Below are 14,904 nucleotides of genomic sequence, written 5' to 3' on the forward strand. Positions count from 1 at the left end.
GCTATACTCCAAGATGATTAGCCCATGTTTAGACTTCAACCTACCCTCGGTATGTTGGCAAAAATACTTGTTCAAAACCGGTGGTAGGCACAAAACGTCTTCCGAGATTGTCCTAAATGCATTCTCCGAAAATTATTTCGAGCAGTTAGTCCACGAACCCACGCGAATTGTAAATGGTTGCGAAAACACACTTGACCTCTTGGCCACAAACAATCCAGAGCTGATAGAGAGCATCATGACTGATACAGGGATTAGTGATCACAAGGTCATTGTAGCTAGGCTCAATACCATTTCTTCCAAATCCATCAGAAACAAACGCAAAATAATTTTATTTAAAAAAGCGGATAAAGTACCACTAGAAGCCTTCCTAAAAGACAATTTCCATTCCTTCCGAACTGACTATGCGAATGTAGACGAGATGTGGCTCAAATTCAAAGATATAGTAGCAACAGCAATTGAGATATTCATACCTCATAAATTGGTAAGAGATGGAACGGATCCCCCGTGGTACACAAAAAAGGTCCGAACGCTGTTGCAGAGGCAACGGAAAAAGCATGCGAAGTTCAGAAGAACGCGAAATCCTGAAGATGGGCTAAAATTTACAGACGCGCGAAATTTGGCACGTACTTCGATGCGAGATGCCTTTAATAGGTTCCACAACGAAACATTGTCTCGAAATTTGGTAGAAAATCCGAAGAAATTCTGGTCGTATGTAAAGTACACAAGCGGCAAGACGCAGTCAATACCTTCGCTGCGCAGTGCCGATGGTACTGTTATCGACGACTGCGCCGCTAAAGCGGAGTTATTGAACGCAGTTTTCCGAAATTCCTTCACCAGGGAAGACGAATGGAATATTCCAGAATTTGAAACACGAACATCTGCTAGCATGAGTTTCTTAGAAGTAGATACCTTAGGGGTTGCGAAGCAACTCAAATCGCTTGATACGGGCAAGTCTTCAGGTCCAGATTGTATACCGATTAGGTTCCTTTCAGATTACGCTGATACTATAGCTCCCTACTTAGCACTCATATACAACCGCTCGCTCACCGATAGATCTGTACCTACAGATTGGAAAATTGCGCAGGTCGCACCAGTGTTCAAGAAGGGTAGTAGGAGTAATCCATTTAACTACAGACCTATATCATTGACGTCGGTTTGCAGTAGGGTTTTGGAGCATATACTGTATTCAAACATTATGAATCACCTCGAAGGGAACGATCTATTGACACGTAATCAGCATGGCTTCAGAAAACATCGCTCTTGTGCAACGCAGCTAGCTCTTTATTCGCACGAAGTAATGGCCGCTATCGACAGGGGATCTCAAGTTGATTCCGTATTTCTAGATTTCCGGAAAGCTTTTGACACCGTTCCTCACAAGCGACTTCTAATCAAGCTGCGGAGCTATGGGGTATCGTCTCAGTTGTGCGACTGGATTCGTGATTTCCTGTCAGGAAGGTCGCAGTTCGTAGTAATAGACGGCAAATCATCGAGTAAAACTGAAGTGATATCGGGTGTTCCCCAGGGAAGCGTCCTGGGACCTCTACTGTTCCTGATCTATATAAATGACCTGGGTGACAATCTGAGCAGTTCTCTTAGGTTGTTCGCAGATGATGCTGTAATTTACCGTCTAGTAAGGTCATCCGAAGACCAGTATCAGCTGCAAAGCGATTTAGAAAAGATTGCTGTATGGTGTGTCAGGTGGCAGTTGACGCTAAATAACGAAAAGTGTGAGATGATCCACATGAATTCCAAAAGAAATCCGTTGGAATTCGATTACTCGATAAATAGTACAATTCTCAAGGCTGTCAATTCAACTAAGTACCTGGGTGTTAAAATTACAAACAACTTCAGTTGGAAGGACCACATAGATAATATTGTCGGGAAGGCGAGCCAAAGGTTGCGTTTCATTGGCAGGACACTTAGAAGATGCAACAAGTCCACTAAAGAGACAGCTTACACTACACTCGTTCGTCCTCTGTTAGAATATTGCTGCGCGGTGTGGGATCCTTACCAGGTGGGATTGACGGAGGACATCGAGAGGGTGCAAAGAAGGGCAGCTCGTTTTGTATTATCGCGTTATAGGGGAGAGAGTGTGGCAGATATGATACACGAGTTGGGATGGAAGTCATTACAGCATAGACGTTTTTCGTCGCGGCGAGACCTTTTTACGAAATTTCACTCACCAACTTTCTCTTCCGAATGCGAAAATATTTTGTTGAGCCCAACCTACATAGGTAGGAATGATCATCAAAATAAAATAAGAGAAATCAGAGCTCGAACAGAGAGGTTCAGGTGTTCGTTTTTCCCGCTCGCTGTTCGGGAGTGGAATAGTAGAGAGATAGTATGATTGTGGTTCGATGAACCCTCTGCCAAGCACTTAAATGTGAATTGCAGAGTAGTCATGTAGATGTAGATGTAGACAGCACACCATTGTCCAGAACCAGTTCCGTTAGCACAAGGATGAACTGTCACATGTACCTTGGCCACTGCAGTCATCAGATCTCATTATCATTGAGCCTTTGTAGTCTGTTTTGCAGATAATGGTGTCTGATCACTTTCAATATCCATCATTATTACCTAATGTGCCACTGTTTTGCAGGAAGAAAGGTCTAAGATTTCCTTGAAAACCATGCAGGACCTGTATTTATCCATTCTGAGACAACTGGAAACTGTTTTGAATGACGATTGGTTTCATAAACTGTATACGACATGGTAATGTGTTGTGTTTTTGGTGTTTCCATATTTTTGTGCCCACTGCACATTAACTATTTTGTAATATAAAAGTTATTTAAGATCACCAGTAAAGTCAGAATAACATTATGCGCCAGTTTCAGTAAAATCAAGGCTACAGTACAGTAAGGAGGTTAAAATAGGTGCAAGTTGGTGTATTTATGAAGAAATGAAACTTGCACAAGACAGACAAGAGTGAAGAGTTGCATCAAACTGGTCTTCAGAGAAGGGTACAGGCAGGAATGATGTTTTGATTTACAGGAATGAAGCTGATGAGACTGTGGAGGAAATAGGGGATGAGGACAAGTGTGTGAGATATTAGATTAAGAAAATCCAGGAGGTTCCCTTTGCATCCTCCTAATGTGCTACTGTAAAAGAAGAAAATTACTATTGCAAAATGTCAAAACCTACACTAATTTTACAGCTATGGGCAGACTTTAATGACACATTGATTGGGAATGTGTACATTAGAAGAAAAAAAAAATGCATCAATAGAATACTAGAAAATCCTTGGTGGAACAAGAGCAATAGAATGAGTAAAGATATCCATCTGTCATTCAGTGAAAGTAGTGAGCAGCAGAAAGAACACAATACCTTGGCTTACTAATTTTTGTCCTTCTCCAAAACACACAGTTACAATACCCCCAGCACTATGACCCAGCTTACAGTACATATATGGTGGGTAAAGCAGGAGAGATGAACAAGGAATAAGAAGGAAAACTGCCTTTAAAGGAAGCCAGGAAAGGGGATAGGAATATAACACAACAGAAAGTACATCTTGTGTAGCAGAGACAGCAGTGTGTTTTACATGCTAATATATGAGCTGGGTATTAGAAGGCTGGGGGGATGAACTGAGAGAGAGGGAGGTCACTAAGAGAACAGTGTGAAAAAGATTTTGCCTGTTCGGACAACAACACATCCGCTCCATTGTCCCAAAGTCTAGATTCTCAGGTCAAAGACCGCTTCCTTCACCACCATCCCAGACATTATCTGTTGGTTTGCTGCTTGCTACGTCATGCCCATATACACAACCATCCCATGGACTCACTGCCTTTGAACACTGTCTGTTCTAACAGTCTACCAACTCCAAACACATCAACTCATACTTTATGAAAATGAAAAACCATATCCTCATCCCCAACTAATTCTGCTTGGTGGAAATATATGCAATCAATGGCTGTCTTATGAAAAGCAAACTGTTGCTTGATGGTCGTGAAGTGTGGTAACTGCAGTTTCTGATGCAAACTCTTGTAAAAATGACATTTTATTATCATAAGATGGTTGAATAATCAGAATCTTGCAGAAAAAGTCAGTTCTGGAGTTTTCACTACAAGAATGATGCTGAAATATGATAATTTAAATATTTGATTACATTTTGCAGCCTCTGGTAACATAAATCATATTATTATGATTTCAACTTCTTAGGAAATCATCACCAGATGACTTGAGTATATAACACAGCAACTCGTTACAATGCGGTCACTGTGTTCCCCTTAGGCAATATGCCCAGCCTCTGTAAACATGAATACTAGTTTTCACTTCCCTGTGTGAATGCACTACTCTGATTACGTTACAAATGTGTTAATGTGTTACATATTTTGGATGGTGCACGAGTCAAATCCTGATGCTGTCTGTCCTTTCTGTTCCATGTCAGTGCCACTCTTTGGAGTGAGCATTCTGGACATGCTTGCACCAATAATGAGCCTCCAGATAGAGTTAAACTAAAAACAACGGGCTAGGATCATGTCCCAAAGGCACCTAATACTTCAGCAATGTGATGATACCATAGAAATACTCAGACAACTCCAGCAGAAAATGATACATGAAAAACATTGTGTGTTACAGAGAACCATGTGACCACATCACAAGATGAATATGTCAAATGTACTTTCTCTTGTGGGACAATGTTTTCCAATATAACCGTCACATAATGTCACTGGAGATGTGTTTAATTTGACCAAGTAATGCATGTCTTTGCTCCACGAGTCAGTTGTGATCATATATATATTTTATGAACACCTACCACATTTAAACTGCAGCTCACCTGAATCCATTTGAGTTGACTTTAAAATCATACAAATACATAAAAATAGTATATTTTTCCCATGTGGAAGTTTCTTTCTATTTTGTTTACAGCATAAAAATAGTATAAATTTTTGCAGGACATGTTTCCTGTAGCAGTGTTGTCAATGCTCACTGTGAGGTATGATGGGAGTGAAAGGGGACATGACAGCTGCTGGTTCTATGCAGCCAATGAGAGAGCGGAGTGCAGACAATATGTTTGTAAGCAAGAAACACTGTAACATTCTCTCATCAGTATAAAAGTGAAATCCGATGCGTATTCAGCATAAGAAAAATCTGTGTTCTCTGGTCTAACTGTAACAATCACCTCAGAAATTGCAACATATTTGGAAGGAATTGCTAAATATTTGTGACAATAAAGATATAAATTTCATGGCTGTGCTACTAGGATGATGGTGATGATGAAAAGAGTGATACCCCAGATGACATGCATAGCAAATGAAAAGGGTAGTGAAGATAAAAATTAATGTAAACCATTTCCTTTTGTTTATTTTATTTCTCCTTGTATTATCAAAATGTAGTCAATCAGTAAATGGCCTGAGTTTAAAATAGGTATAATGCTAATGTTTTAGGCAGACACTCTGTGAATAATATAGTTTGTAATTTTGATTAGTCAGAATATGTTTATAGTTTTCTCAAGGAGCCTCTTAAAAGAAGGGGAAAAAGGGGGGAAGGGTCATCTTACATACACCTTCCAGGGACACACAGCTGGCTCTCCCCGGTACTCCCTTGTCAGAAGAGGTTGCATTTCTGTAGCAATAAAAGATTGCATTCCACATTAACCTATCCGTTTTCCTGAAAATATCAGGTAATAAACTCACTGAAACATTGCTCAGAGACAAGTCAAGATATCATCGGTGAAAAGGACTCTGGAAACTAAGTTAGTTTAGTATCAACCTCTAAAAACAATCAACCTCAAAAGAAATTTTATTCAGTGCATTTGACCAAAATACTCTTCATTGCATAGAAAAAAAAAAAGAAAAGGAAACCACACATACCTGCATGTAACTACAAAGCCATGTAGCAGCACAAACAGGCAAACATGCCATTCGGCTTCGCATAGCATCCAAGATGCGTTTGACATCTGTTGCAGAGACTATTCCATGTTCCCATGCTTGCAGTACCTCATTGATTGCACTGGGCACATTCAAGCAAACTTCATGCCACTTTACTTGGCTGAAAAAAAGATAAACAACAATTTTAGTACTTTTAAGTCACTGGCTGTTCATGTTTTTCTCCTCTTTCCTTTCTTTTTCTACTACCCCAATGGCCACCCTCTCCATAATCTCTACCACATGACCTTTTCAGAATGAGATTTACACTCTGTAGCCGAGTGTGTGCTGATGGTAGAGCACTTGCCCATGAAAGGCAAAGATCCCGAGTTCGAGTCTCGGTTCAGCACCACCCAGTTTTAATCTGCCAGGAAGTTACATGACCTTTTATTCACAAAACATACAAAGAAATGTACATAACGCTCTTTAAATATATATTACGTAATCAATTTAACGTCTTAAGCCTAGTCTCTCACTCTCTCTTGGCACAGTTTTTCTCCGTTATTAGAAGCTCACTAAATGCTCTAAAGAACCAGAAAGCATAATTAGTATGGAGATTTCACAATACATTTTAATGCAACCAAGTGTTGGGGGAAAAAAAGTGACATAAGTTCTGATACAGAAGGAAGGAAGGTACACTGAAAATCTGGATATGAATTCTGGCATGATAGGTACAAGACCTGACTTTCTCATTGCTTGCCAATATAAAAGAGACTTCAGTTGCAGAGACAGTCTATTCACATTCTAAGGCTAAGAATATTTACGAGAAGTCAGGACACCTGGTAAATACTTTCTATAACATCACAAAGCAGTGAAAATAGCAACCAAAACCATTGTGTCTCATAATGGTCCCCAATTCACAATAGTCATATTTTCAGGTTGTTCCCACAGGAACAGCACAGAGCACAACATCACCTCACTTTCCACCCAACCTTTAACAGTGAAGTCAAAGCAGTGGAGACCTTTCACAGTCCACACAAGAAAATCCCTAAAGAGCATGTCTGCCAAAGACATTATCAACAATTTCTAAGTGCGAACAGGTCAATTTCCTTCAATGGCCTCAACCCAGATACACTGCTAGAGTGGCTAGCAGCACCTGATTTTGCTGCAAAACCACAAACCAGCACTACCAGTGCAGGAGTCACAGCAGTTTTCTCGCTTCAGGATGCACTCTTCCTACTGGGCCCACATATACAATTGCACACTTGTCTGTAACCTGGGCACCGTGAGGGACAAAAGGACCAGCACAAACTTATCCTCGTGGTTGAAGGTGGGCACACCATCTACCAACTGTGACGATGAAATTCACAGCTACAGACCCAACGATATATTGGGAGACAGCAATCTGGAGTGCCTACCATCACCTGTGGTGCTAGTAGCTGCACAGACCTATAACGTGCCACCCTACTCCACGGGTGTCACTTGTCAGTTTGATCCAGAACATCACAGCTGATGTGCTTCCCCCAGATCCTATTGGCCTCACATCACTGGTAAGAATATCAATACTGAGTTCTCTCTCCACCAAAAAGCAATACAAGTCAGGTGGTACCATTTACATGGACTGGTTAAACACGTTATAGTGGATGAGGCCTAATATCCAACTGAAGCCCACTACATTTTTATTTTACTTATTTATTACAAAAGCATATTTTACAAAGCATACTGTTAAAGTTCATAACTTAGGATAATCTGCACTCTAGGTCCTATCACAGACCATATTTTTTGAATTAGATAATTAAATTTTTGATAAAATTTGACTTTTAGTGTGTTGTCTGCTAACAGTATCTGTTACCTAGAAAGTCTACCTTTTGATTCCCAGAAGGCAATCCTTCTGGTTCATAAAATTTCAGTTTAGCTTCAATTTATTTTATTTATTTTTATTTATACACCTAGTTCTGTAGGGACACATTGAGGAGCAAATCTCCAAGCTCATGGAACATGCCAGTACATGAAATTACAACATAAAAGTAATAACATATAAAATAAAATGTTTAGGAACCCAAAAAAAGTCAAGCAATAAGTTTAAGTAAACGTAATCAACAATTTAACATAGGAATAAGCTTAATTTTTCAAGGAACTCCTTGACAGAATAGAAGGAGTGACCCATGAGGAAACTCTTCAATTTCAATTTGAATCCACATGGAGTTCTTGTGGTAGCTTACTGAAAATGGATGCAGCAGTATACTGCACACCTTTCTGCACAAGAGTTAAGAAGTGCAATCTAAATGCAGATTGGATTTCTGCCTAGTATTAACTAAGTGAAAGCTGCTAATTCTTGGGAATAAGCTGATATTGTTAACAAGAAACTACAGTAAAGAATATATATATATTGAGAGGTCAATGTCAGGATATCCAGACTACTGAACAGGGACCAACAAGAGGTTCGCAAACTTAGACCACTTATTGCCCTAACCGTCTGTTCATGAGTAAAAAATATCCTTTGAGTATGCAAAGAGTTACCTCAAAATAGAATACCATCCAACATAAGCAACTGAAAATAAGCAAAGTAAACTAAGTTTCATATTGAACAATCACTTACTTCAGGTACCATTCAAATAGTAAAAATAGCAGCTATAAGTCTGAACAAGATCCTGAACGTGGGCTTTCCACGACAGTTTACTATATATCTGAAAACACAGAAATTTGAACTGTTCAGTTTATTAATCATATGCCCATTCTGTGAAATTAAAACATTCGATTTTGTTGAATTGTGTGTCAGAAACCGTAAAAACTGAGTCTTACTGTGATTTAGAGTTAGTTTATTTTCTACAAGCATGTTATGAACTGCACTATTTGAAACAGAGCCAACATTGCACATAACATTCTTTACAACCAAGCTAGTGTCACCAGCAAACAGAAATATTAATATTTTAGAATTATGTGTAATACTAGAGTGCATATCATTTATGTAGATAATAAACAGGAGTGGCCCCAATACTGAACCATTCTCTCATTATGTCTTGGAAAATCTCTTAGATCATAAGGCAACTCATCAGTGATGGGAAGAAGGGGGCAACACTGAAACTCAAGCTGACATGCCAGAAACAGATGAAAATGACGTAATTTTGGTGAATTTACTGGAGAAGCTACCTGGCTCCGAAGACGCGAACTTCGAAGACATTGAAGAGTGGATGGAATACTACTATTTTGATTTGGCTGAGAAAGAAATCATCCAAATTGTGACCAATCAGAAAGTGTCAGAAGAATATGTCTCTGATGATGAAGAAGAGAAAAAGAGTCCTCACACAGTTGGTTATGAAGTGATCCAAACTGCCCTGGAGTACATCAGCTAACAGGAGGAGGCGACTTATCCCGAAATCATTTTTTTTTCCAACATTGGAGATATATTGCCACAACAAAAGATTCTTAAAAAAAAAAAATACACACTTTTCTACCAAAAAATAAATTCTAATGAAATGCCCTAGTCCTTCAATGTCCATAAGTTAAAAGTTTATTATTTTTTTTCTCTACATTTATTTCATAGTTTTGTACAGTAGTTTATTTTTTATTCAAAAGAGAAGGTAATAAAATGAAAACTCTCATTTTTTCCTGTTGCCAAATAAGATGTATTTTTTCTATAAGAAGAAATAAACGAGCTTTGTTATTCAGCATTTAAAAACATTGAGTTTTCAAACATACTCTGGCACCTTCTTTAAATGTCAGCACAACTTTTTCAGTCAAAAACGTGCAGGCTTATTCACAACCATATCAATATCATTCTATGAACTCTACATAAGTTTTACAATCACATTTTCTAGTGTTGATGCAATTCGGGGTGTTTCACACGTGAAAATGGGGACTTCAGTTTATCCGAAATTTTTGGTATCCGAACCAACCACCATCCCGATCATTTTGGATAAAGAGGAGTTTACTGTATTCTTAAAAATGAAATCACTGAGTAAATTTTAAAAAATGGAAAAATATACTAATAGCTCTGCTACCACTAACATGAATGCCGCCCTCTCTGTGTTTCATTACAAAAGGAAAACAGGAACCTTCTCTCAAGGAAACTATAAAACTGTGAGACAGAATTGTTAGCCAGTACTTACTTTCAAGATGAATGTCAGTACTGACAACAGACACATCATCTTTTTCTGTTTTCTCTCCTTTCTTTTGTTTCTTTTTCAGTCCATCATGAAATCTTCTCCTGCGTCAACCTTTTAGCCTCAGAATACCAATTGGTATTTATGTCCTCAATTATTTGCTGCAATGGATTCCATTCTCTGTTTTTCTCTACTGTTTTTACCCATCACAGCTACCGTGGAAGTTATTCCCTGATGTCTTCACAGATGTCCTACTATACTATCCCTTCTTACCAGTGTTTTCCATACCCTTTCCTTGCCAATTCTGTGGTCAACCTCTTCATTCCTTACCTCAACAGTCCACCTAATTTTCAACATTTGTCTATAGCACACCATCTCAAATGCTTCGATTCTCTTCTGTTCCAGTTTTCCCACAGTCCATGTTTCTCTACCATAGAATGCAGTGCTACGAATGTACATTCTCACGAATTTCTTCTTGAAATTAAGGTTTATGTTTGATACTAGTAGAGTTCTCTTGGCAAACAATGCTCTTTTGCTAGTGCTAGTCTGCTTTTCATGTCCTCTTTGCTCTGTCCATCGTGGATTATTTTGGTGCTTAGGTAGCAGAATTCTTTAATTTCATCACTTTGTGATCCCCAATTTTGATGTTAAGTTTTGTTACAGCACAGAGTAATACGGGTTCCAAGTTATAAAATTTGTAATGTAGGTCAACCACCTCGATGTAACATAGGCTGATTATTCCATGATTAGTGGCGGACCAGGAAGTACGCTGATGCAAGATGGATGGACAGCACAGTCTGCAACTCTGCAGTTGCTGAGTGATAGGGAGCACACACAGCAGGAAAACAGAAAAGGACAGGGACTAAGCAAAATAACACACACGCTCATTTGTGTGGTGGGATGCCACAAGAAGCAATAGACAAGGCTAGGGAAAACACTCATAGACTATATCAGCGCACACTCCGCTGCAAAGTGGAAATCTCATTCTGGACTCATGGACCAATTTAACTAACTGCTATGAGAGAATTAAAGCAAGGGTAGTTGAATACCGAGGCCACATGCGCGGTTATCGATAGTAAACCGCACACCACAGGGCTACAGAGAGCTTTTGAAATTTGAAATACTCAAGCCCCTGCTCGAAGTAGGGGAGTATGGCCCAGGTCAATGGGAATCATGCAGTCCATGTCGATGACATTCTGTTCCATGACCATGCTGTTAAAGTCTTGTCTCAGATCAACCAGCGCAGTACCCACAAGCCATAGATTGTGTGGATTGTCACAGAGCAGAACTCCACTGATGAACTTCATGTTGTGTCACACCAACCACTACTTAAGGGAGAGCTGATGAACTACCAGCAGCAGTGCAGTAGCAGGTGCTGTACTCTCTGAGTGTGGGATGGAAGATGACGACCACGGTTCCTGGTGGACCACTATCCGGTATGGTGTATAGGTACATAAAGGAAAAGCCCCGACATGCCATGATAATAAAAGTCAATAATCACTAGTGTGGCCACTGTAAGCATCGGCAAAGGGATATTTTGGTATGCCGGAAGGTGAAAGACAAATGATGGAAACTTTTTGCAGGTTTTTCTTCTTCTTCTTCTTTTTTTTTTTAAAAAAAAGAGAGAGAGACTCTGTCTTCAGTTCTTGTGGCGAGAAGATGTATTTCTTGTGATACAGTGTGTTGTCTGGATGATAATCCTATGAAAGTATGAAGTGTGAGAGTTTATTTAGTGCAAAACCATGAAAGCTTTCTTTTCTTTCATGCATTATCCCAATATCATGTCACTGTAGCCGCCTGCACCAGAAGAGGAAGTCCGATGAAAAATCCTTATTGTATCCATGGTCAAGAATGAGAAATAATTATGGCGGAAGAAGATGAATATAATCAAATGGCATAAATCTCAACAGCATAGAGAATACAGGAATCGATGTAAGTTACAAGTGAAAGCCATTGTATTTGTTTAAAAATCTATAAGGAATCAAAATGATAAAAGTATGAAAAAATTGATTTGTTTAATTAATTATATTTTTAATATAAATTTGCACAATGCCTAAGCACCTCCAAGTTCGGGGCCTACCAGGCAGGCAGTACTGCGTTCAATACTTGCCGACTACACCACACCGCGGATGGGGTGGTCCAGGGAAGAAGCAGCACGGAGTGGGATCAAGTACACTCCCTCAGCCAGTAGTGGCCATCCATGCTGTACCAGGCTGGGGTAAGCATCTGTATCGACACAAGAGGAATGACATCTTGCTACGACACAGGCGCAAGGACTGGTGCAGTGTCCGACACCAAGAGTCTGTGACCAGGGCAGGAGGCAACTACAGCCAACAGTGCACCACACTTTGTAAAAGTTGTCAAAATAAACGATTCACTGAATAATAATGTTTTCTTAGTGCCACGAGCACTTCCTGATGATTACTGACATCATGCAGAGGTACCATCCACTCAGCCCCTCTGTAAATTGGAGTCAGAAAAGTGTCGACTCTGCTATTTTCATCTGTAGGTAACTGTTACATTAAGATGTCAAGGAGTTTGATCTAGGGTGGTTAAAGGGTCAGGAGGGCCACAATTCATTGTCATTTACATATTATAGTATTGTTTTGTTGTCTGTTCTGGTGTAGTGTCACACATATCTATTATATATTGTGGTTTAGAAGACAGTAGTAAATTGCACAAGAATGCCAGACACAAGGTTGGTTTCTACCAGTTAGGCAATAGCCAAACTAACAGATCAAGTGTCACATTTGCTAGCAGAGAGTGCATCATGAGGAATGAATGGCACAATTAGAGGTTTTGTGAGCTGCACAAAATTCACAGCCAGGTTTGGATGAAACAAAATCTTTAGTAGGGCAGTGTCACTTTGCAATAGATTCTTCTGTAGCTCACTTGTTTACACCTTTCTCTGGGAAGCCAACCGAGGATGTCACAGTATTTATTAGTGGTGTCTTGGCTACAGCCAGAAAGTGGAATTGGTCAGATGCGTTTATGTTAAGGAAGGCTAATTTATGCCTTGTGGGTAAAGTGAAGACATGTGTCATGTAACAAGAAACACTTGGTAAAGCAACCTCATTTAAGCATTTAGCTGAAGGTTTGTGGCAGAGGTACCGTAAACAGAATAGTGCTAGGTATTTTTAGAGAACAACTGAGTGAGTTAAATATGAAAGGAAACGAAACAGTAGAAAATGTTTCAGACCAAATATGTAAGGAGGACACTCAAACATATGAATTAATGGGAAATCCAGACGCTGATCATGTTATCCTGTGGGAATCTGAGAACAGGGCTTTTGATGTGTTTTTGAGGGGTATACTTGCGGAATTTTCATGACAATTTAGGATGGGAGATCTGGATGATTTGGCCGCAGCATTACATATTGCCACGCATTTGCAGGAAGTAGATAGTGCAATGGGAGGACGCACAGAGAAATGGTTGTCTGTTACAGAAAAAACTTGCTATTCTTGTGGAAAAAAGGGACATGTCAGAGCACAATGCAACCAGCTACAATGTTATGGGTGTGGGCATTTTGATCATAAAGTGAATGAATGTAGGAGTAGAAAGCAGAATGGCAGAAACAAACGGCAAGATGCACTAAACCACACCGGGAATGTTTCGTCCGTTGGAAAGCATTCCCAGTAAATCAAAATACTGCAGAATTTAAGACAGAGACGGATTGTTGTTTGACGGGCATTATAAATAGTAAGAGGTATAAGTTTTTGGTTGATACAGGCGCAAATACTTCTGTGGTTAATCTAGACCTCATGGGTAGGAGAAGACTGGCAACTTCAAGGTATAATTTACATGGAGTAGGAGACAATGATGTGGTGTCATTAGGGACAACACGGCTTGTTTTTCATGTTGGAAATATGGAATTCTATGAGCAAATGAAAGTACTGCTGTCTGTGGGACAAGGATACTCTGTGATTCTTGAACTTCACTTCCTGGATAGGCATCATGCTAAAATTAATCTTCCGCAGCCCACAGCTGAACTTTATGGAAGCTTGTTTCCAATGGGTATGACAGCAGTAAATTGTAAAATGTTGCAAGGTGCACTGTTAGCTACGATGTTACCAAATGAACTACATACACATGTGTTGAGGATAGTTATGTATGACAAAGTACCTGCTGGTACAGGGAAGTTAGTTTATGTATCGGTAGATGGCGACATTCCACAGGAAAGATTATGTGTGCTTGAGCCACTGCAGAACAATGAGACACTGGATGAAATGCATAGTTGTACAAGGAGGAGTCTTGCACACATATCAGATGTTAATGGGGAACTGATGATTCCAGTTAGCGTGGATAATTTCAGGGTAGATGAAGTATATCTCCCAAAAGTTTTATTTGTAGCGAGCTTAGAGGTAGTCAATGAAGAGGATATCGATGAATCACATGGTGATCATGGCATCGAACAATCCGTTAATGCAGATGTACTACAGAACGAAGTTAGTCACTTGAAGGATGGAGAACAGGAAGGCATGGAAGCTTTATTGTTGCAGATTTATTTGATTTGAATGGTCCACTAACAGCAACACCGATCACACAGTATCGTATACGAACAGGGGATAATTCACCAGTGTATAAGAAGCCATGTATGATTGCAAAGCATCTACAACCACTTGTAGATGAGTTCACTGACCAGCAGCTGCGTGGAGGTATCATAGAAAATACTGATAGTGCCTGGTCCAGCAAAATAGTTGTGGTCCCCAAAAAAACAGTTGAAGATAATAGATTTTGTTGCTACTATTGGTTTTTAAATGCATGAACTACAATGGATGCATATCCAATTCTTAACATTATGGATACATTAGACAACCTAGGAAATTGTAAGCATTTTGCAACAACAGACCTTCAAAGTGGCTACCACTAAGTAGAAGTGTTTCTAGATGATAGAAATAAGACCGCATTCACAGCCAATTTTGGACATTACCAATATAAGAGAATGCCGTTTGGTCTGAAGAATGCTCCTGCTATTTTTCAAAGGCTACTGGATGGT

The 14,904-nt window shown here is 39.5% G+C and overlaps 1 protein-coding gene across 1 annotated transcript in view; it reads right to left on the minus strand.

Moving 5' to 3' along the window:
* LOC126365818 (mediator of RNA polymerase II transcription subunit 24) overlaps window positions 1-14,904 on the minus strand; it is a 133,906-nt gene that overhangs the window by 49,988 nt on the left and 69,014 nt on the right. The window contains exon 12 of the mRNA XM_050008414.1: window positions 5,811-5,988. Coding sequence (XP_049864371.1) covers window positions 5,811-5,988 — 178 coding nt within the window. The remainder of the gene's footprint in view (window positions 1-5,810; window positions 5,989-14,904) is intronic.

The sequence above is a fragment of the Schistocerca gregaria genome, chromosome 4 (assembly GCF_023897955.1).
Source record: "Schistocerca gregaria isolate iqSchGreg1 chromosome 4, iqSchGreg1.2, whole genome shotgun sequence".
Lineage (NCBI taxonomy): Eukaryota > Metazoa > Arthropoda > Insecta > Orthoptera > Acrididae > Schistocerca > Schistocerca gregaria.